General features: G+C 41.7%; 1 protein-coding gene across 4 annotated transcripts in view; it reads right to left on the bottom strand.

The window, feature by feature from the left end:
- Window positions 1-23,629, bottom strand: part of LOC115471647 (DBIRD complex subunit ZNF326-like) — a 107,107-nt gene that overhangs the window by 19,529 nt on the left and 63,949 nt on the right. For 2 of the 4 annotated variants that reach the window (XM_030205394.1, XM_030205398.1), the window contains 4 exons: window positions 21,068-21,182; window positions 10,379-10,526; window positions 10,034-10,130; window positions 7,815-7,945 (listed from right to left, as the gene is read on the bottom strand). In XM_030205394.1, coding sequence (XP_030061254.1) covers window positions 7,815-7,945; window positions 10,034-10,130; window positions 10,379-10,526; window positions 21,068-21,182 — 491 coding nt within the window. The remainder of the gene's footprint in view (window positions 1-7,814; window positions 7,946-10,033; window positions 10,131-10,378; window positions 10,527-21,067; window positions 21,183-23,629) is intronic. The other 2 variants (XM_030205396.1, XM_030205397.1) reach the window with 2 other exon arrangements.

Below are 23,629 nucleotides of genomic sequence, written 5' to 3'. Positions count from 1 at the left end.
TGGAAAATTACAGCAGAAGCTCAACACCAAGGACATGCTGTGGGCAAAGCAGGCCCCCTTATCTCCCTGAGAGGCTGGCTCCAGCAAGGCGGGTGAGAAACAGAAAATGCATACCAAAATGTAACAACTTGAAGGTCAAGAACAACGAACTGTTCTTGCCATGCAGTGAACCGAGGAAGATCCAGATTGGTTCCTGCAGCCACCGGACCAAGAGGTACGGGGAGAGTGGGAACAAAGAAAGGAGTTATTCGGAAGTCTTGGAAGAAGGTGGAGGTGAAAATAAGACCAGTGAGAACTAATAAGGTCCACCAACTGATGAACTGTGTATCTGGAGAAAAGTATCGTGGTTCAGCTGTATCAGCACGGAGTGACCTGTGCCCTCCTTATCTGCTGCAGAGTTCCCTTCCAGCTCTAAGACTCGCTGCTATATCAGCTTGAGTCTGTGAGGTGTCCCGTGCCAGCTCCCAAGAGAGACGACCCTGAGGTCTCAGCCTGGTGAGAAACACGGTGATTCATTTCCTACTAGTCAGGGGCTAGTTAGTGGTATTTACCTGAGCAGAAGGCTGGTGCCATCATACTTGTGATCAGGAGAAGCTGCTAATAACTGTACTACCTCGTAACATAATGTGACTGATCAGTGGTGTAATTTTACCTGGTAACCAATAAGAATTAGTGTTTAGTAGTGTGACGTATGAGTGTAATTTTTATCAGCCAGTAATTTTGTATTCAGCCAAAGCTTTGCAGAGTTCTATTTTGTATACCTTAGCGATATTTTCTTACCTGATACCATAATAAATCTAATATATATATATTCAGCTTGCTTTTCTAGTCGCATTCCTTTCTCACGGAAGAACTGTATAGGCTCTAATCCAAGGTTCCCGCCCCCTAGACCGAGTGCTGAGCAGTCTGTGTGCAGATAGTTTTGTTTGGGAATTTTGGACGCAGATAATTTATTATCTGTGATAACGATCCTACAGGCCCCTTTTACAAAGACGCACTAGTGTTTTTAGCATATGCTAAATTCTAGGGCATCTAAAAACGCTTCTGACCCTTTGTAAAAGACACCCTCAACTTGTATCTGAGACAACAGAGAATGATGTGCTTTTACCAAAGGTGACAAGGGACAACTATAGAATTTGAACCCTAGATACCCCCAGTTACAAATACAAATTATATTCTACAAAATTACCCAAGGGTCCAATGAGGATTGCAAAAGAATGTAACTAAATATCTAGGATATACAATCATAGAAATATATCACAGTAAGCAAATACAAAATTAAGATTCAAGTATTAGTTTACCAAACAGATGAGCTTTCAATTTTTTATTTTTCTTTAAAGAGATATAATCTGATTGTGACCTGATGATATATGGAAGATCATTCCAGACAAAAGCTGCTTGAAAAGTGAAAGACTATTCTAACATTTTGATTTTATTTCTTTAACCTCAGGGAAATGAAGTATAAAATGACAACTCAAGTCATGTTTGTCTGGAATAAAATTATTAAATGAAATAAGGAAGAAGCATGGACCATGCAAAATTAAACAAAAAAAAACAAAAACAAAAAAAAAAGACACAGCTGAGCTTAAATCTAATCCTAGAACGATTAGATTGCAGCCAATCTCATATGGTTTGTAAGATCTGCTTGCTTCTTTGTCTATGTCCAAGGAACTCCCTGTAATCAGGCAAAGCAGAATGCATAGGGGTGGGGTAGTAGCAGGAAGTACCTCCAGCAGCCTGCTGGGCTCAGTGCAGAGCCTCTTGGGACAGATAGTCTGCTGAGACTAGCTCCTGGACTATCTGTCCCAAGAGTCTCAGTTCTGACCCCAGCAGGCTGCTGGAGGTACTTCCTGTTACTACCCCACCACTATGCATTCTGTTTTGCCTGATTACAGGTAGTTCCTTGGACATAGACAAAGCAGATCTTACACACCATATGAGATTGGTTGCAATCTAATCGTTCTAGGAAAATATATTGTCTTACAAATTCCTAGACCCCTGACGCAGGCCGGTAAGCCCGAAACACGACTCGTGTTGGGTCGCTCATTTTATCAATTTGAATAAAGACCTTCTTGTGAACACCATCTGAGAGGTATTTTTTCCTCCACCCTTCTTTGCTTGGCATTTGATCCTCAGTGGAGAGGTTACCTTCTGTTGGAAGTGGCTGTGAGCACCATGCTGTTCTTGGATGCCCAGGTCCACATCCCAACTATTTGCTAATACAGAAGGTACAACCTTGTGCCTCCCTGCTTTGTTATGTAGTACACTGCAACCTGATTGTTTAGATGAGAATAATTTTGTGCATCAGCCAATGTTCCCTCTAAGGTGTACAGGAGTCCTTCATCTACATTTCTGCCAGTGGGAGTGCTAATATCACATTTTCCGTAGCAAGGGAAGGCAAGTTCTGAAGGATTCCAGAGGACCTACCTATCCTTAGCAACTGAAAACCCAATATTGAAGCACCCCCCCTCCCCACTGGCAATAATGCGATTAGAGAATTCTCATACAGCTTAGAAGGAACATTGGCATCAGCTGATCTGACCACATTTAGTGTTTCATACTGCCCCATAGCTCCAGGAGGTTTATGTGCAACTGAGTCTCCTTGGAGGACCGCTGATCCCAATTCTCCCCAGCCCAAGTTGGATACATCCGTTGTCACCATCTTGTGGAGAGGAAGAATTTGGAATGAAGACCCACTGTCAAATTGGGCTGAACTGTCCATCACAACAGGGACGCTTTCAGCGCAGGAGTGATGACAACATCTGCCAGGTTCCCAGTGACTTGTGACCATTCAGAAGCTAGAGTCCACTGGGCCAATCTCAAATGGAAACATGCAATAGGCATCATGTGGATGGTGGAGGCCATGTGGCCTAACAATCTCAACATCTACTCAGCCATGACCTACTCTCTCTGGAGTGCAACGTGGACTAGGGCATCCACACGCTGGTCTGGAAGGAGGGCTCAGGTCTGCACCATGCCTAGCAGGGCTCCTATGAACTCCAATCTTTGAACAGGGAGCACATGGGACTTTGGGTAATTGATAAACCCTAGTAGCTCCAGTGCCCGAACAGTCCTTTCTTTGATGTGCTCTTTACCAGCCAATCGAAGCACATATACCCCCAATCTGTATAGAGACACTGACAACTGCAAGACACTTTGTGAAGACCCTGGAGCAAAGACTAGCCCAAAGGACAGGAAGCAATACTGGTCGTGGTATTTCCCTATTTAAAATATGAGATCTCTCCCGTTACTGGGGTGTATCTGGATGTGGGTATAAGCATCCTTCTTTAAATCCAGAGAGCATTGCAAATCATCTGCTTGAATCACGGGGATTAAGTGCCTAGGAAAACCATCCTGAACTTTTCTTCTGCCAGATATATCTGCTCAGGGCCCTTAAGTCTAGGATGAGACAAAATCCTGTTTTCTTGGTCCAACACACATCATCAGTGTCCCTCAGTGTTGACGAGGACGACATCAAACCCTTGTGTGTCCTTGGAGTCAGATCAACGAAGGCTCGGTGCCAACGGGCACCACTGATGCTCAATCTCAAGGCAGGCAAAGACCAACTGAATGCCAATATGTAACCAGTGTCCGACACAGCTCCGGGGGAGCCATAGAGACAGATGCCTCCAAAGCCAAAGTCAATAGACTGGACTTCTTGGCACCAAAAATATTTTTGACCTGCTCTTTTTGACTCCTAATGTTTTTTTTGACAACTAGAAATAGAGATTACAAAAATAAACATAGTGGTCAGGCCCCAAAAACAACAGGCACCGATGGTGAGTGTGAAGTGACAGTCCTGGCACACCAGAAGCACTTCTTAAAACCAGTGGGAATTTTAAGGGACACGTTGGGGAAAACAGCTGAAGTGAAATCAGAACAACTCAATGGTGACAAAACCAAAAAGCTGAATTAGACATGAGCAGTGAAGAGAACAGGGAGAGCATGTCCTCACTGCTCCGAAGATAAAGCGAGAATGTCTGGTCCAGGGCAGAAGCAGGAAGGTGCACACACATTTGTACTGCAGTATTCCAAAGGCTTCTGGAAGTGCAATCTTCCAAAGGCTGGGAAGTTCTCTGTGCCAGGTACCGTTGGATGACCTTGCCTAAATGTGAGATTGTGTCCTGCTTGTCCTCACAGAATCACTATATAACCAGGGGGACAGATCTAAAAGTGGATCCTCTACAACGTGAAACCATATTTCAGTTAAAAACACTAATCCTGGAGGACTACCGTTAACCAAAACACAATCTGTTGGTGTTTTATTACCAATTGATCTAGCACTTGTGCTACAACAGGGGACAGAGAGAAAGTGGAGTGACTAGTGGATCTTCACTTCATTTGACAGGAATCAATACAGGATTATTAACACAAGATGCAGCATGAAGATGCCTTCTACATTTAATTGGTCTAGTCTATTACAGTTTGTACTGCAACAAACATGACAATAGTACAAAATGTTAATATACAACTTCTAAATGAAGTTAGATTTTGCTTCAAATGTCTAGAAGTTGAGATTATAAATAGGGATTTGCCATGTCAGATTTCATTCTATCAAAGAATTCCCTCCCACCCATCCTAAAATAGAGTAGACTAAAAATGAGTAAACTCAAAATCAACCACACAGATACAAACCACACTGTTCCGTACCTTGCCATATGAATAAGGTTAGACAGGCAAGCTCTACAGATGAAAAAAAAGACAACCACAAATGATTTTATAAAGGTCTCACAAAAAATGTACGACCTGCTCCACTGCATGCTGCCTCGGGATCAGCTGCCTTTGGTATCAACACACAACAGAACAGGTCACCCTAATGCACTGGTCTTCCTCAGAAAAAAATGGAGAGTGATTTTCCCCACCCGAAGGTGACAGCAATATCTCTATGCAGCCATCAGATGGCAGAAAGGACAGATTATTCTTCCATTCAAATCATAACAACATAGCAAATGACGGCAGACAAAGACCTGTGCAGTCCATCCAGTCTGCCCAACAAGATAAACTCATTTTACATTGTATGCGATACTTTATACGTATACCCGAGTTTGATTTGTCCTTGCCATTCCCAGGGCACAGACCGTAGAAGCCTGCCCAGCACTGTTTCTGTACTAGAAGTTCTGAAGTTAACGTCGAAGCCCCTTAAAATTTACACTCCAGCCCATCCATATCTATTCAGTCACAATCAGGGTACAGTCCCACAGAAGTCTGCCCAGCACTGGTTTTGCTTCCCAATTACCGGTGTTGCCACCCCAATCTCTACTAAGATTCCGTGAATCCATTTCTTCTAAACAGGATTCCTTTGTGTTTATCCCACGCATGTTTAAATTCCATTACCGTTTTCATCTCCACAACCTCCCATGGAAGGGCATTCCATGTATCCACCACTATATAACATACATATATTTAAATGCCAACAGTGCACCAGGTAATTTCAACGAACTATAGTGTCGATGGCATTATTAAAGAAAAAGCTTTACATAGTAACATAGTAGATAACAGTCCATCCAGTCTACCCAATAAAATAAACTCATAGCATAAGGTATGATGTGATACTTCATAAAATCTTGATTTGTCCTTGCCATTTTTTGGGCATAGTCCGTACAAGTCTGCCTTGCACTGTTCTTATCCTCCAACTTCTGAAGTTGTCATCAAAGCTCCACTCCAACCCATCCAAATCTGTCCAACCACATGCAGGGCACAAACGGTAGAAGTCTGCCCAGTACTGGCCTTGCTCTCCTGAAGCTGAATCTGTCCAACCACGATCTGAGCATAGACTATAGAAGTCTGCCCAGCACTGGCTTTGCTTCCCAATTACTGGTGTTGCCACCTAATCACCACTAAGCTTCTTTGGATCCATTCCTTCTAACCCGGATTCCCTTGTGTTTATCTCATGCATTTTTGAATTCCGCTACAGATTTCATCTCCATCACCTCCTGCAAGAAAGCACCATCTACCACCCTCTCCAATAAAAGTATTTCCTGCAATCATTCCTGAGTCAGCCTCCCTGCAACCTCAATTCGTGTCCTCTAGTTCTACCACCTTCCCGTCTCTGGAAAAGGTTTGTTTGTAGATTAATACCTTTCAAATATTTGAATGACTGTATCATATCACCCGTTTCTCCTTTCCTCCAGGGTATACATATTCAGGTCATCAAGTCTCTCCTCATATGTCTTGCTAGGCAAATCCCATACCATTTTTATTGCTTTTCTCTGAACCACTTCATATCTTTTTACATCCTTAGCAAGATACGGCCTCCAAAATTGAACACAATACCCAAAGTAGGGCATCACCAATGACTTTGGACAGGGGCGTCGACAATTCCCTTTCTTCTGCTGGTTATACCCCTCTCTATGCAGCCTAGCATCCTTATGGCCATGGCTACCGCCTTGTCACACTGTTTCATTACCCTGAGATCCTCAGACACCATCACCCGTAGGTCTTTCTCCTGAGCTAAGCTCATCACTCTCTCTCTCCTCCTATCTGGTGAAGAACTATCAATCATATCTGTGTGCTAAAATTTATATAGGCTTATTAAAACACAAAATTGTGCAGATCAAGTCATTTCACAAGTGTGTGGTGTGTGTTAATGGCGAGGAGAATAGTTGAGGATACCAAAAACGTATATGTTTATTCACATAAAAAAACAATTGTATGTATAAAATATAAAACGGACCCGACACGGCCGTGTTTCGGCCCTAAGGCCTGCCTCAGGGGTCTTTGCAACCTCGGAAGATGTTTCTCAGAATGTATATTCCAAGGAAAATATCAGGACGATAATCTCTTAAGATCTATGTACTCCTCTCTTCTAAAAAAACATATATATAAGAAATGTGCTAAAAAGCACAACGTTCAAATGATGCTTCTCTCCAGAGAGATGTCTACGAATTTTTCAATAATTTACAATTCGTAGACATCTCTCTGGAGAGAAGCATCATTTGAACGTTGTGCTTTTTAGCACATTTCTTATATATATGTTTTTTTAGAAGAGAGGAGTACATAGATCTTAAGAGATTATCGTCCTGATATTTTCCTTGGAATATACATTCTGAGAAACATCTTCCGAGGTTGCAAAGACCCCTGAGGCCGGCCTTAGGGCCGAAACACGGCCGTGTCAGGTCCGTTTTATATTTTATACATACAATTGTTTTTTTATGTGAATAAACATATACGTTTTTGGTATCCTCAACTATTCTCCTCACTTTTTATCTCACGGTTTCGTGAGGGTTTTCACCTCCTTTTTGCTTTTGTTTTGTGTGTTAATGGCACCATTAACGCAAATGTTTAACTACACCTCAAGAAGAGTAGTCCAAAGGTTTTGCATGAAAAGTACTTTAACAAAACAAACTGCTAACTAAACAATGCAAAGTCTTTTCTCACTAGTGTATCAAGTGGACTTCAAACACACCTTAGCTAACAGGCCCCCAAGTACCCACCACAGCAATATCGCCTCAAAATATGTTCTTAAACTAATTTTCTCACTCTGAAGGGAAAATGCTTGCATGGAACTGGCACAAGAATTTTGAATATATTGGTTTAATAATTGCTGGGTGATGGTCTGCTATGCTTGCTGGGCTGCATGACAATACAAGACCACCACTTTAGGTAATAGACCTTTGCCATTTGTCAGCAAGTTCATTTACCCAAGTTTCAGATGACCAGTATAACTGAATTACTGTTGACTTGTATTAACTGCATCTTCACCTTTATTAGAAAGTTGTCTTCTTAGTACATAGTTCAGTATAAACATGCATACTGAACAAGCAGCTATGCACACACCAAATCATGCACTACTACATGTTTGTTTAGATACTTACCACTTTGCTCTTTGCATGAGCTGATGATTTTAAATGTTGTTGCACAGAACTATACAATGCAGGGATATGCAAACTGCAAGCACTGCAGTGTACCGTTTCCACCTTCATCATATGATCATCTCCAGTAACTCCTGGTAAAGAAATAAGATTAAAAATTCAAGCATTACAAGGGATGAACAGATCACAATGCAGCAACCTATTGAAAATTTCTGTCATCTAGTTTTGTTTATCTGCATCAACATACTATATTCAAACTATAATTTAGAAGAGAACAAGACTTTTTGAGAAGCCCCAGCTAAATAAAGCCTTCCTTGAGAAATTTTAACCAGAGACAGATTCGATTTAGAAAAAAAAATAAGTAACTTCTTATAATAGAACAAATTATATTTAAAACTACACAGCTCTAAGTATATTATTAAAAAAAAATCAAAAGTCTGGTATAAGTTAGCATTTCATTTAGAGAATGACAGCAAAAGCATTACACTAGTAAACAAGCGAGTTCATTTTATAACTCCATAATCTATGTCTCTTTGAAAGTGTTCCTATGTATTTGATGTGTGAGCAGAATGTGGGTATGGGGGCCAGGAGCGAGAGAGAGGCAGATGGGACTGTGTGGTGCTTGGAGAATGGGGACAGTGTACCCTGCTTTCCTTTACAGTCCTCTATTGTTTCTCCACCTACTTTCCCTCCCTCCCTCCAACTTCCTCTAGTGTAGTGTTTTTCATTGGAGACATGATGGCAGCTGACTGGGAGGAGCAGCTGGTGAGAGTTGAAATACATAAGAAAAGGGTTGATGGGTGTGGTGGGGTGGATGAAGAGAGTGTATTGGGAGAAAAGAGCGTTTGGGGAACTCTAGGTTGGGGGAGACATGATGAGCTCAGGTAGACAGTCTGGAAAAACAAACTTTATTTTAAATGTACACACATTTGAGTGCACATAAGATGGACTAGCTATATCATTGGAGGAGGGATCTCCTCCCGATTATCACCCAGGGCTATGGGCACCATATCCAACACTAGTCCCGGCTCTCTCAATCAAGTATTTTAGGCAAAAATAACATCACTGCTCTAGATCCTGTGTTACAGACAATACAGCAAGCAAAGCAGTCAACAGGCAGAAGAGATTTGGGACAGTCAACTGCAGCAGCAAAAAATTGCATGTTTCTGCTTCACCTCCTGCAGTCTTCAGCTAACATTGCCTGGGCTCCCTGTCAACCTTACTGCTCAGTTTCTCCTCTTTGAGAGGGGGGAAGAAACAATGGGTGTCCTGTCTGCTGAACACTTTGAGGTCAATTTTCAAATGGCACTTAGACATCTAGCTCAGCACTGAATATCTGACAGTTTCATTTTCAACAGAAGTGCACATATAAAACTAGGCATGAACATTGGTGCACACCTAGTTTTAGATACACAGAAAAATAGGCATGGGAGTTTAGGCAGGGCCCACTACATCTAGAATACATGTTTGGGCTGGATGTGCCAAAACCAGGTGTAACCTGGAGCATATGGCTCCAATACCTACCCTAGACGTACAGATGCCTAATATCTACATCTATACATCCAGGAGCCCATCAGTATCTTCACTTCCATTCCTCTTCTGCCTTAAGTAGAGGAGTGTGGTAGCCGTGTTAGTCCACTCTTAAGGTTATCAATAGAAATCAAACAAAATAAAACATGGAAAAGAAAATAAGATAATACCTTTTTTATTGGACATAACTTAATACATTTCTTGATTAGCTTATTTCCGATCTGACGAAGAAGGGCAACCTTCAAAAGCTAATCAAGAAATGTATTAAGTTATGTCCAATAAAAAAGGTATCATCTTATTTTCTCTTCTGCCTTAAAAATTGTCGTCATTAAGGCCTATTTTTTTGGGTGGTGGGGGAAGGATTGTGAGAACAAATGCAACCAGTGTTGCCAAGGGAAACAACTGAATTAAGAAGAGAGTAATGTCAGAATCATGGGACTCCTCGTACATGCTCAGGAACCTTCAAAGATTTACTGGATATAACAGGGTGACTGTCCAACCATGGCTCCTTCTAGAGGATGTCACCAAGAAGGATGCAATCATTTCCCTGTTTTTGATGGAGAAAAGCAAAACACAAGAGCTTTTTTGTTAATTTCATAATACACAATAATGAACATGTAGGATAAAGAAGAATTATTGTTACACATTTACATAAAGGTATCTACAAAATGTCTAATACATATTTTACTTGCCTTCCATTATATCTTTTTCCATAATTTTGGCAGCCTCGTTCTGGGCTGTCTGCAACTTGCGTAAGGATGTCTTTTTGTACTTATTCACCATGCATTCCTAAAAAAAAAAGAAAATAAAGATTTATATCTAAATGTTTTAATTATGCCATTTCAACAGTATATTAGTTTACATGCTTTATGATACTATAAAAATATTACTTATCATGGGAATAATTATACACATGACAGGCAATAAACCAACTAATAAACCAAACTGCCCACAAAGGTTCTTGTTGGACCAACAGGTATTGCAACAAATAAACAAAAAAGAGATTGTACTTTAAATAATGAAATATGTTAACTTACATGTAAAAAGTCTATGGCTACTTTGTCAAATTTTGTTTTCTTCTGAATATGATCTAAAGTCTCCCGATGAGATTCACCATCCAAATGAGCTTCAATGTCTTTTTCCTCAAATGTCCGGAATTTACAAAATGAACAAGTGAATGCCATCCTAGAAGAAAGAAAGTTGCTCAATTTATTTGGAAAAGGGAGGCAAATACTTAGCAAAACTGAACATACGGTACCTAAATGAATAGTGTGATAAGTAAGAGGGTGTCCTATAGGGTGTAGGCCACTAGAGGGCGCTAGAAGGTGGTGGCGGTCGCTAGGACCGGGGAGAGCCCTGGGAGGTCCACAGGTGCAGGAGATTATGGGCTGGGTCCTGGGTGGCTAATTAACCACTTTATACCCCACCTGAGTTGTGAAAGGAGGGAAGTGAGCTAGCAGAAGAAGAGAGAGCCCCTGAAAGATACTGGCTAACCTGATGGACTTGGGGGTGGACTGGGTGTCCAAAGGAGATCAGCAGGCTGAAAGTCCTGGGGTAAGAAGTCCCTAAGGCATTAGAGTTTGACTGTGTGTCTAGAACTGTGTGTTCAAAGAGGGACTGTGTGTCCAAGATGAAGAGACTGTGTGTCTAGAACTGTGTGTTCAAAGAGGGACTGTGTGTCCAAGAAGAGAGACTGTGTGTCTAGAACTGTATGTTCAAAGAGGGACTGTGTGTCCAAGAAGAAAAGACTGTGTGTCTAGAACTGTGTGTTCAAAGAGGGACTGTGTGTCCGAAGTACTAAGAGAAGCAGGCTGCAAAGCCTGGGGTTGAGAGTCCCCAAAGTATTGGTGTAGTACTGAGCCCATGTATCTGTGTGGGGAGGCTCAGGGTGAAGACCTATGAAAGTATAAAGTGTTAAGCTAGAAGAAGTGTGCCCGAGGGCTGGAATAAAGAGTTGCCTGAGAAATATGCAGTGGGTGAGACCTGCTTAATTTGCTGAGTGGAAACCAGGTCACCCTGAGTGAGAAGGGGTAGCACACTAATCTGCATATGATTTGCATATTGAGAACCAGGTCACCCTGAGTGAGAAGGGGGATATCACAATAGTTTTCATCAATTTTGCCACTTTGTTGTGACACAACAGTATATATTATCCGGATGTTTAATATATTTTCTGTAACTTTCGGTATCTTCCACTGCCTCAGGTATACACTCAAGACTAATGAGGTCATTTTCAAAGCAGACAGGTGTCTCAAAATGGCCAAAAACATGTACATCTGGTCTAAATCGTGATTTTCAAAAAGACAGAATTTGGACTTTGCCACTGAGTTCATCTAAATAAGGGGCTATGTTTTGGGAAGGACTAGGGAAATCCCAAAATTAGGACATCTTTCAGCGACCATGGAACAGGAAGTCCAAGTTTAAAAAGCAGTACTTTTTATCTAGACCTGTTTCAATCATATCCAACTTTAAAAAAAAAAAATGCTCTGAATGACCAGCTGATACTGGATAGATTAAAGCTTGACCCGTCCTTAATCCTCAGTGGATGCCATTTCCCTCCCACACCCCTAAGAACTGAAACTGAAAGGGGATACCAGGTGCTATGACAGCATAAGGTATTATGTGCATACCCAACACAGCAGCAGCCAGAACTAGCCTAGTGGTCAGTACAATAGACTGTGAATAAAGGGATCTTGGCCCAAATCTCACTCCTCCTAGTAAACTTGTGGTGGAAACTGAGTCTCCAAAACCACCAAATTACCTACTGTACCTAAGAAGAGCCATTTTCCAAATTGACATATCCAATTTATAAACGCCAAACAAATGGACACTAGAACGTCTGTCTGGCATCATTTTGAGAGAAATAGCCACACAGACATCCCTGGAGATTAGAGGGGCAGCTTAGAGGGCTCACAATTCAAAGTACGAGTTATGGTAGGAATTGTACCTGGGTGCCATTGTTTAAAGTCCACTGCACTGACCACTAAGCTGCCCCTCTGATCTCCAGGGATGTCTGTGTGGCTATTTCTCTCAAAATGATGCCAGACAGACGTTCTAGTGTCCACTGGTTTGGCGTTTATAAATTGGACATGTCAATTTGGAAAATGGCTCTTCTTTTTAGACAATTTCTAACATAGTAAGTGACGGCAGATAAAGACCTGAACAGTCCATCCATATGCCCAACAGTCACACCTATTGTCAATTCATGATTAAATAATGAATGTGATATTATATATTTGATCATGGTCCTTCTTCGGTGTTTCTGTGACATAGACCGTAAAAGTCCGCCCAGCTTTGTCCTTAAGTTCCAACTACTGGAGTTGCTGTTAAAGCACACTCCAGGCTATCCGAATCTGTCTTGTCATTTGTGGGACCCAGACCGTAAACGTCTGCCCAACACTGTCCTCGGTTCCAGCCACTGAAGTTGCTGTTGAAGCCCTTTCCAGCCCATCCTAAACTGAACTGCCATAAACAGAGCACAGACCTACAAAGTCTGCTCGGCACCGGACTTATTTTTTCACAGCTGGAACCACTATCCAAGCAGCACTCACACATCCACACACATGCAGCCATTTAAGGATTTTTATACCATCCATTTTCTACACAGAGATCCTCTGTGTTCATCCCAAGCCTTTTTGAAAATTGTCACTGCTTTAGTCTCTACCACCTACCTCCCTTCCTAACATTACTCCTAAGTCTACCACCCCGCAACTTCAGCTCATGTCCTCTAATTTTTACCATTTCCCCTTGTCTGGAAAAGATTTGTTTCTACATTAATACCTTTCGAGTATTTAAATGTCTGTATCATATCTCCCGTCCCTTCTTTTCTCTAGGCTATACATATTCAGGTCTTCCAGTCTCTTCTCATACGTCTCTCAGCACAAGCCCCATATCATTTTTGTGACCTTCCTCTAGACCACTTCTAGTCTTTTTACATCCTTAGCAAGATATGGCCTCCAAAACTGAACACAATACTCCCAAGTGAGGCCTCACCAGCAACTTGTACAAGGGCATCAACACCTCCTTTCTTCTGCTGGTTACACATCTTGATGCAGCCTAGCATCCTTCTGGCTACAGCCACTGCCCTGTCACGCTGTTTTGTTGCTTTAAAATCCATAGACATCACCCCAAGGTCTCTCTCCTTGTCTGTGCATATGAGCCTCTCGCCTCCTAGGACGTACGGCTCCCTTGGATTTCTACTCCCAAAATAAATCACTCTGCACTTCTTTGCATTAAATTTTAAATTGCCAAACATTAGACCATTCTTCTAGCTTTTACAGATCCATTTTTGTGTTTTCCACTCCCTCCAGGGCGTCCAATCTATTACAAATCTTCGTATCATCCACAAAAAAGCAAACCTTACCTTTTAACTCTTTGGCAACATCGCTCACAAATATATTGAACTGAATCAGCCCAAGCACCAATCCTTGAGGAATTCCGCTACTCACTTTTCCTCCTCAGAGTGAATTCCACTGACCACCGCCCTCTGGCATCTGTCAACCAGTTTATAATCCAGGTCACCACTTTGGGTCCTAACTTCAGCCTGTCAAGTTTATTTAAGAACCTCCTATGAGGAACCATTCAAAAGCTTTGCTGAAATACAAGCAGATTACATCTAGCGCACATCCTCAATCCAATTCTCTGGTCGCCCAGTCAGAGAATTCAATCAAATTAACTGGTAACACCACATTGCCTCGGATCTTGTAACCCACTGAATTCCAGGAAATTCACTATCCTTTCCTCCAGCAACACTTTCGCTACTTTCGAAGTGAAGCTTACCGGCCTGCAGTTTCCCACTTCTTCTGTCGCCACTTTTCTGAAGAGGGACCACATATGGTGAGTGGAGGAGTGGCCTAGTGGTTAGGGTGGTGGACTTTGGTCCTGGGGAACTGAGGAACTGAGTTCGATTCCCGGCACAGGCAGCTCTCCTTGTGAACTCTGGGCAAGTCACTTAACCCTCCATTGCCTGCCGCATAGAGCCTGCCATGAGTGGGAAAGTGCGGGGTACAAATGTAACAAAAATAAAAATAAATAAAAATATGCTGTTCTCCAATCCCGTGGAACCAGGATGTGCAAATACGTCCATCTTAGAGCAGTACGACCCAATTCTGACATGGACGGTTTTTTCGAAAACGTCCTCCACACTACCATTTGCAGAACTCTTTGGAACTATATTTTAATTTGTGCAAGTTGTCGTCGAAGCCCACTCCGGTTAGACAGATCTGGATGGACTTGATTAGGCTTCGATGGCAACTGATGTACTTGGGAAAGACTAAGGGTGGGCAGACTTCTCCAATTTGTGCTCCAAAAATGGCAAGGACAGGACAAGATCAAGTATGCATATATCACATCATACCCATAAGCTATGAGTATATCTTGTTGGGCAGACTGGATGGACTATGCAGGTCTTTATCTCTCATCATCTACTACATTACTATGTTACAAGCCCAACAATTTTACAAGCTATGTATATTCAGATACAGTAGAAATTATTCTGTCCCTGAAGGACTTAATCTGAGTAAACTTCCCTTGCTTCTGCCCCTAGAGCGAAGATACTTACCTGTAGCAGGTGTATAATTATGGTACAGCCAGAGACCCCCCCACTGGAATGGTGGCGGGCCCAGTCATAGAGCTCAGGCCATTACAGACCTTGGCTGAGTCAGAAATCTGATGGCTGACATAACTGGGAGCTTACTGGAAAAGTATGGCCTAGTTTGTAGCCCGGATTGAGTAAATAAGCTAAATTAGGAAAAGTTAGGTCAATAGATATGGAAACAAAATGGAGGATTTCAGCACAAAATGGAAGCCGTATCTGTTACAAAGTGGAATTTTCTCTAATGTAAGTTAGGAAAACAAGTTGAGAAATGAGTCATGCCAGGTGCAAAGAAAATAGGGAACTAGCTGTCCAAGAGGGGAGGGAGACTTTCCTGTGAGCAGGATTGTGGTCAGCCATGGTGTGAGAAAGGAAAGGTGTAGCTGGATGCAGGGTCTTGCTTAAGATTTGTGGTCAAGTGAGCTAAAGACAAAACCATGTTAGCAAGATAGAAGCTACTCATTAGCATGAGCCAATCAGTGACAACCATGACATTAGCATAGATCCAATCAGGTATATCTACTGTCATATTATCCATATCCTGAGGGCACCTATAAAAATCAGGGTATTTCCTGGTTTAAGTTAGAGAGAAGGGTTGCCACTCTCTCTCTCTCCCTGACTTTGCCGCTGTAGATACTAGACGTGAGCTACTTTTAACTAAGATTGTAAGCTCTTTGGACAGGAACTGTTTTTTTATGTACGGTGTACAGCACCGCGTGTGCCTTATAACGTTATAGAAATGATCCCTCCGCCTTTGCTTGTTTCTAAGTGGCTTACTGAGACTTTTTATTAATCTACAGGAAACAGATGCTGTCTAAAATAGAAATTTGAACTTGTCTCTGCTAACAAGAATTGAATTCAATTTTTCTTTTTTCTTCCTTCTGTTTTAAACTATATTTGATTTGCCGGTGTCTGATTATAGGGGTTTTTAAGATATATTATTGTATAGAATTCCAGCATTTTTTGTTCTCAAACCCCAAATGGCACAGTTAAATTTCATTTCCGGATTCCATAATACTACAGTGCCTGCCTTATTACTTTTGCAATAGGGTTTAGAATTTGAATGTGTTAAGCTAAAACTACCAGGACCCTCCGGTCTGGCAAATAGAGATTAACCCTTGCATAACATAACTAACTGGTAAATCAGAACTAAAGAAATTCAGGTTGCTATTATTTCAGAGCAATGTTCAGATAAGACTTTTTGCATTACAGAGGCTGCAGTACTAGCTACAATTGCCAACTTCCTTTTTATTGAGAACCGTACCTCTGGGAAACAGATAAAGTAATAACCTTCTCCTCTTTTCCTCTCCTGAAGTATTAATTCTATGAAGACTAATTACACCAGCATGAAGTTTTAATACGAAAACTTAAACTTACAGTTTTTGTTTGATGTATAGTCCTATTTTCAGTCACCATAATATCCAATGCTTGCAGTGAGCAGTAAACTCAAATTAGACACAGGAAACACCGTTATTTCGTGATTTCCTTAGGACCGAATGACAGAGATTAACCCTTGTAGTTCTTATTTTCTCTAAAGTTCATTTTTACAAAAGCTTTGGACTCAGTATATGATACAGGAATTCATTACGTGTTTCAGATTTTTAATAACTAGATGGGTTATTCTATGATTCTGTGTTATCCTTGCTACTCTTTGTTTAGAATTCAATTTACAATGTAGGCTTACAAGCTGTTCCATTTATCATACTGGTCTATATGAACATATCCTACTGGTCAATTTGTGCATTTATTGCATTAATAAAAATTGTTATTATAGCCTTGATTTTTGAATTTTACTAAAATGTTTTAAGAAATGCTCCTACTTGTCTCCTGCTTATAAAGCGGCTCCTCCTCTGTATTTAAAATATACTCCAAATTATGATTAGATTTCTGGGGATATATAAGCTTATTTTTGGCTTTTCCTCTGTATCCTAATATTGCTCCAATAATTCAGGACCCGAATTATGCGAGCATGAGACGGATCAGATTACAATTTAATATAATTTTCATTTTCCAAATTGGCTCTGAACTATTACAGAGGACTATAGGTTATTGTCCTTCTCATTTGACCTATTTAAACCTTGTAAAGGTCACATGAGGAGGCCTCATAGAAATATATAGTTTTTACATTTCTGATATTGGCTTTTCTCTATCTCTCTAAATATCATATTAAAAGCTGTATTTTCCTGGAGCAGTCTCTGACCACAATGTTTCCTCAGACTCTGCTGACTTCCTGTGCCAGCAAAATCTTATCTACAGCGAAAAAATTGTTTTCTACTTGTAACGTGTGATTTTATATATTGAGACTATGCTCCACCTACTGGTGCCCCAAGGAACTAACAGTGCATTCTTTGACTTTTCTTTCTACTGATCCTGTGCTAAGATTTAACTACTAGGCATTACTTGTATATCAGCTCTATTTATTAAGTCCTGTAGGTTGAGTGAAAACTGCTAATCCAATTCCTGATCTACCGCCTCCATTCCAGTTTGGTACTTCTGCTACCACTGACCTCTGGCAAGAAAAAGAAGCGCCACCTCCTCCAATGAGAATTTTTTTGTCCAAATGATGTCATTAATTTAGACCTTCTTGGTTATGCTCTTAAATATTCTATTGTATTAAATATTTTTGCAGGCTGCGCATCTTTTCCAGAACCTACATGGCACTTTACGTATGAGCTCTCTGTTACAACAGACAGCGACCGTGATTTCAAAAGATACTTCCATCACCTGGACTAGTTATGAGTTTTAAATTTCTGCACATTAGTCTTCTGCTTTGACTATGACTATTTCCTAAGCTACCCTTCTTTCTGAATCATCTAACTCGTAAGTCCTGTTGGCCCCCTGCAGCTGAGGGCCCAACCCTTGGTGAATGGTAGTCATCGCAGGTGAAGATTCCATACCTACTGGCGATAGATTGCAACGCATTGCCCGTGCCTTTTGACTATTTTTGTGCACCATATTCCTGACCCTCCATACATCAATAACTTGAACAATCAACATCATCTCAAGGACAACAGGATGATAATCCTCACAAGTGGGTCAGCGATCCGCGTAGGCCCGGGAACCAGCATTTGAAATAGCAAAAAAGTTTGCTAGAGCCTTCTTAGCACGTCTGACTGCGCATGCACCGAATGCTTTCCCACCCACCGAACAGCTAAGCTCCTCAGTTCAATCACAAGTAAAAGAGAAATATAGAGAACACACCTCCAAGGGGAAGTAGGCGGGTTTGTGAAGATTATCAGCCTGCTCTCCTCAGAGAATATCTGCTACAGTTAAGTATCTTTGCTTTACCAGAGGACAAGCAGGCTGTAATAATCCTCACAAGTGGGGAATCCCTAGCATCCAGGCTCACTCAAAACAACAAACATTGGTAAATTGGACCTCGCAACGGCGAGGAACCAATATAGATTTATTTTTGTTACATTTGTACCCCGCGCTTTCCCACTCATGGCAGGCTCAATGCGGCTTACATGGGGCAATGGAGGGTTAAGTGACTTGCCCAGAGTCACAAGGAGCTGCCTGTGCCTGAAGTGGGAATCGAACTCAGTTCCTCATTTCCCCAGGAACAAAGTCCACCACCTTAACCACTAGGCCACTCCTCCACTCCCAAACAATTGATCAATGTTTTACTTTGTCCGCACAATGTAAAAGGCCAATGCTCTCTTGCAGTCCAAGGTGTGCAAGCCACTTCAGCCTTTCCTCATAGGGAGGTCGTCCCATCCCCTTTATCATTTTTGTCGCCCTTCTATGTACCTTTTCTATTCCACTATATCGTTTTTGAGATGTGGAGACCAGAACTGAACACAATATTCGAGGTGCGGTCGCACCATGGAGCAATACAAAGGCATTATAACATCCTCATTTTTTGTTTTCCATTCCTTTCCTAATACCTAAGATTCTATTTACTTTCTTAGCTGCCGCTGCACACTGAGCAGAGGATTTCAACGTATCATCATCAACAACGACACCTAGATCCCTTTCTTGATCAGTGACTCCTAACGTGGAATCTTGCATGACGTAGCTATAATTCGGGTTCCTTCCCACATGCATCACTTTGCATTTGCTCACATTAAACATCATCTGCCATTTAGACGCCCATTCTCTCGGACTCATAAGGTCCTCTTGTAATTTTTCACAATCCTCTTGCAATTTAGCAACTTTGAATAACTTTGTGTCATCAGGAAATTTAATCACCTTACTAGTTACTCCCATCTCTAGATCATTTATAAATATGTTAAAAAGCAGCGGTCCCAGCATAGTCCCCTGTCGAACCCCACTATCTACCCTTCTCCATTGAGAATACCGACCATTCAACCCTACTCTCTGTTTTCTATCTTTTAACCAGTTTTTAATCCACAATAGGACACTACCTCCTATCCCCATGACTCTCCAATTTCCTCTGGAGTCTTTCATGAGGTTTCCCAGTGCTATTCATCTTTTGAGGCTATGGATGGAGATGGTGATGATATAGGCTCTTTTCTTCTTAGTGACTTTGAGGATGATTACATTTAGGAAATGTCAGCTTCGAGATCTCCATGTCATATTTCTCCTCTCCAGTTCTATGAATACTGGATGTGACTGAGGTTCCTTCTCTAGATGCCTGCCTCTCCTTAGTGTGACAAGACAAAAGCAAAAATGATGAACTTTTAGGTATTTCTCTTTGGATTATGAATATAACTTGTCTTTGATCTGCACTTTCAAGGGCTGCAGGGGCTCAGAGCATTCGCTTTTAAGATGCTGCTACAATGTTTTGACAGAGGGGATGAACTGTGCCTTCTTGATCACTTTTGGAAAGGGGAGACGAACCCTGGAGCAGCATCATGAACTGTTCAAGGAAGAAGAGCTATAGATTGCACCAGGGAATTGTTAAAATTCTCTTTGTGTGGATAGACTTCGGCACTGAGGGTAAATACAGAGGGAAATCCTCACAGTGCTCTGGTGAGTCTTAAGACATTCTGTGCCACTTGAGTGTTGAGTGTACCTCACTGAAGATGGAATACCTTGAGAGGAGGTCCTAATATGGTGCACCAATGTCAGTGAATCTCCATACTATGTGACATTGTGAAAGAGGTGGAGTTTCCAGTGCTGAAGGCGAAACATGTCAAAGGGAAGCCCTATTACTATGCAGCTTTGCTGAAGAACGCCATGTGGCTCTGTCAGGAAGTAAAGCTGTTAGGTGAAGCTAGAGGCAGGCTTGCTGGTATTGGGAAGACAACCAGAAGCTTGTTGATTGTTTTAACTCAGGATTTTTTGTGGGCATCTCTCAATGAGAATGTTTTCATGGTTAGTGAGCCCTGTTTTGATCCCTTTATTAGAGTGTCTAAATGGTCTGAATTATGTTTCTCTACCCTGGCATGTCAACCACCACTCAGTGATGTTTTTCCTTTTTTTTTTTTTTTTTTTAAGATCCTTTACCTTCTAGAAATTCATGGGAGCTTATGCCCTCTTAATTTCCTGGCCCTTGGTGATTTGGGGCCCAACAAATACAAATTTTATTATGTGATGGTCCCAGACAGCACACACACAAATTGTGCATGTCTAACAGACATTTTCTTTTTACACTCTGGACATCTTGTAAACCCCAGCAGCTTCTTCATGCCAAATAGAACTGCTGCTAGATCAAACTTTATTTATTTATTTTTAATTAAAGCAAGTTTGAAATAGGACTTGACTCAGCAGACCGATATGGTGATCTGGAGGCACTCTAGGACAGCTGCTAAGCAGGAATTCTTGCACGTGCTCAGAGAGGTTTCTGAGCTCTGAGACAGGGAACTGTCACCTCCTGACAGAGCCGGGCCATCACCCACATGTGTGGTTGTTGTGATCCTGCTTCTCCATGGAAACTTAATTATGTAAGTATCTGCAGCACTTAGGAGTTAACATACCAGCTCTATGGCTAGTTTAAGTGCTCACCCCAAAATATTCAGTACGTATACAGCTGGTCAAGCTAGTATTCTATAAAGAAAAGTATGCTCCCACCAGGTATCCCATTACAGAACTGCCCTCTAAAATGTTTTTAAAAAGATGCCTGAAATGAAACCCAGGTTGACCTGTTGGTCAAAAGCCTTTTTTAAACAGGGGCATGCAAGTCCTTTTTACAGATGTGGTACACTCTAATATTAATATTACAACAAACCTGTATCCATCACCGTATCTTCCACTATTGTTCTCTCTTCTGCGTCTTTGCTTCTCTCTTCTTGCCTCAATTCGGCGTTTTTCTTCATTTTCAACTGTCTTTTCATTCTGTTTAGCTAAACACAAACATATCTGCCATCATTTTAAGGATTGTAAAGCCAAGGCTCCCATCCTTCCTGATATGTACCCTAGGACCCAGATGATCTCTGGCTTTCTTAAAAAGTGAATTATATTTATTTGCTGGTTATGGTGGAGGGAAGGGGTTGGAAAGTTGTGTGTTTAACAGTTTTGCAGATATAGGAAGAGAGGAGGGTGAGGGGAAAAACTGTAAAAGTTTGAGATCAATGTCCAGCACATAGGTCTACTGAATGTAAGTAGAGATAATATATATTTGACATTGCTGTCACAGTCTGTACTTGTGTGTTATTCTTAATAAAAAAAAGTGTTAAATATTAAAAAGTGAATTGTTCACTATGGTTTAGTGAAGGGATCTCCAAATGTTTCATAAAAATAGCTACATAAGACATTTTAAAACCATCAAGATTTTTCTTGAGGGGGGGTCTTCCCTCTTGCTCAGCATATTCTGAGGAAGGAGGAGACCCAGTCCAGCTCTCTTATAATTTGGCAAACCTACCATACCAACTAGCAGGACCGACTCCCTTCCTTCCTCAGCATCTGGTCCTATGCCTCCTACGACTCTTCTGTTCCCCTGCTTCCTCTTGGCATTTCCCCCTCTCTCCCCTTCCCCAAGCATCTTTCTCTGCCTCTTAATCGCTGATATCCAACTTCCCCCAATTCTAATCCCCATTTTCCCCACCTCATCCACTTTCCAAGCACTCATTACATAATAATGCTCAACTCTGTTCGACTCATTATGGTGTTACCAAGGATGCTCCAAGTCCAGAACTCTTGTTGCACAATGCTCCTCCAACATTTTTATTTGTGTCCATGCAGTGACTTGTGCCCATCTGTTTTCATGAGGCCAAAAGGATAGCCAGTGTCTGAACAGTGCAGCTTCTTCTCCTGCAATTTTCTTGTTGGTCTCTTGCCTGCAGGCAAGAAACCAGTGGACTGATGACCCTTCACACTGAGGCACTTGATGTGTAGGTGGAAGTCTTCAGTACAAAGTATTCCAATACACTGGCACTCCCTAAGGTCTCTACAGCTTGCTTTGTGATGGCTACCAAATTCCAAGTAAAGAAAAGCACAAGGTATAGAAAAGAACTGCTCTGTGAGCTGCATCCTGACACTCAGGCCAGTTTGTGGACCCCTGGCCTGGTGTTTCTTGAGAACTCACATTTCAATAAAAACAAAAAAGGTTTACAAGGGAAATATTTGTCAAACAAAATGTCATTATATTTTAACATACTGTACACAAAAACTCATGTCTACTACTACTACTACTACTACTTAGCATTTCTATAGCGCTACAAGGCATACGCAGCGCTGCACAAACATAGAAGAAAGACAGTCCCTGCTCAAAGAGCTTACAATCTAATAGAAAAAAAATAAAGTAAGCAAATCAAATCAATTATTGTGTACAGGAAGGAGGAGGGTAGGTGGAGGCAGGTGGTTACAAGTGGTTACGAGTCAAAAGCAATGTTAAAGAGGTGGGCTTTCAGTCTAGATTTAAAGGTGGACAATGAAGGGGCAAGACGTAGGGGCTCAGGAAGTTTATTCCAGGCGTAGGGTGCAGCGAGACAGAAGGCGCGAAGTCTGGAGTTGGCAGTAGTGGAGAAGGGAACAGATAAGAAGGATTTATCCATGGAGCGCAGTGCACGGGAAGGGGTGTAGGGAAGGACGAGTGTGGAGAGATACTGGGGAGCAGCAGAGTGAGTACATTTATAGGTTAGTAGAAGAAGTTTGAACAGGATGCGAAAACAGATAGGGAGCCAGTGAAGCGACTTGAGGAGAGGGGTAGTATGAGTAAAGCAACAATAAAGCAAAGATAACTTACCTGTAGCAGGTATTCTCCGAGGACAGCAAGCTGATAATCCTCACAAGTGGGTTGGCGATCTGCGCCGGCCTGGGAACCAGCATTTAAAATAGAAAAACTTTTGCTGGAGCCTTCTGAGTGCGCCGCACGTACAACTGCGCATGCGCTGAGTGCCTTCCCGCCCGCCACACACCAAAATTCCTCAGTTAGGTGAAGAGTAAAAAAGAGAGATAGAGAAGACAACTCCAAGAGGAGGTGGGCGGGTTTGTGAGGATTATCAGCCTCCTCGGAGAATACCTGCTACAGGTAAGTATCTTCACTTTCTCCAAGGACAAGCAGGCTGAATAATCCTCAAAAAGTGGGGTATCCCTAGCATCCAGGCTCACTCAAAACAACAATGGTTGGTCAATTGGTCCTCGCAATGGAGAGGACGTAATGTAGATTAACCTGAAACTATATACAACTAGATCAGAGTGCAGCCTGGAACAGAATAAAAAACGGGCCTGGGGGAAAGCGTTTGATTTTAAACCAAACAGATTCTGCAGAACTGACTGCCCAAACCAACTGTCACATGGGGTATCCTGCGCAAGGCAGTAGTGAGATTTGAATGTGTGGACTAAAGACCAC

The sequence above is a fragment of the Microcaecilia unicolor genome, chromosome 6, assembly GCF_901765095.1.
Source record: "Microcaecilia unicolor chromosome 6, aMicUni1.1, whole genome shotgun sequence".
Taxonomy (NCBI): Eukaryota; Metazoa; Chordata; class Amphibia; order Gymnophiona; family Siphonopidae; genus Microcaecilia; species Microcaecilia unicolor.
This window is presented reverse-complemented; position numbering and strand designations above follow the sequence as displayed.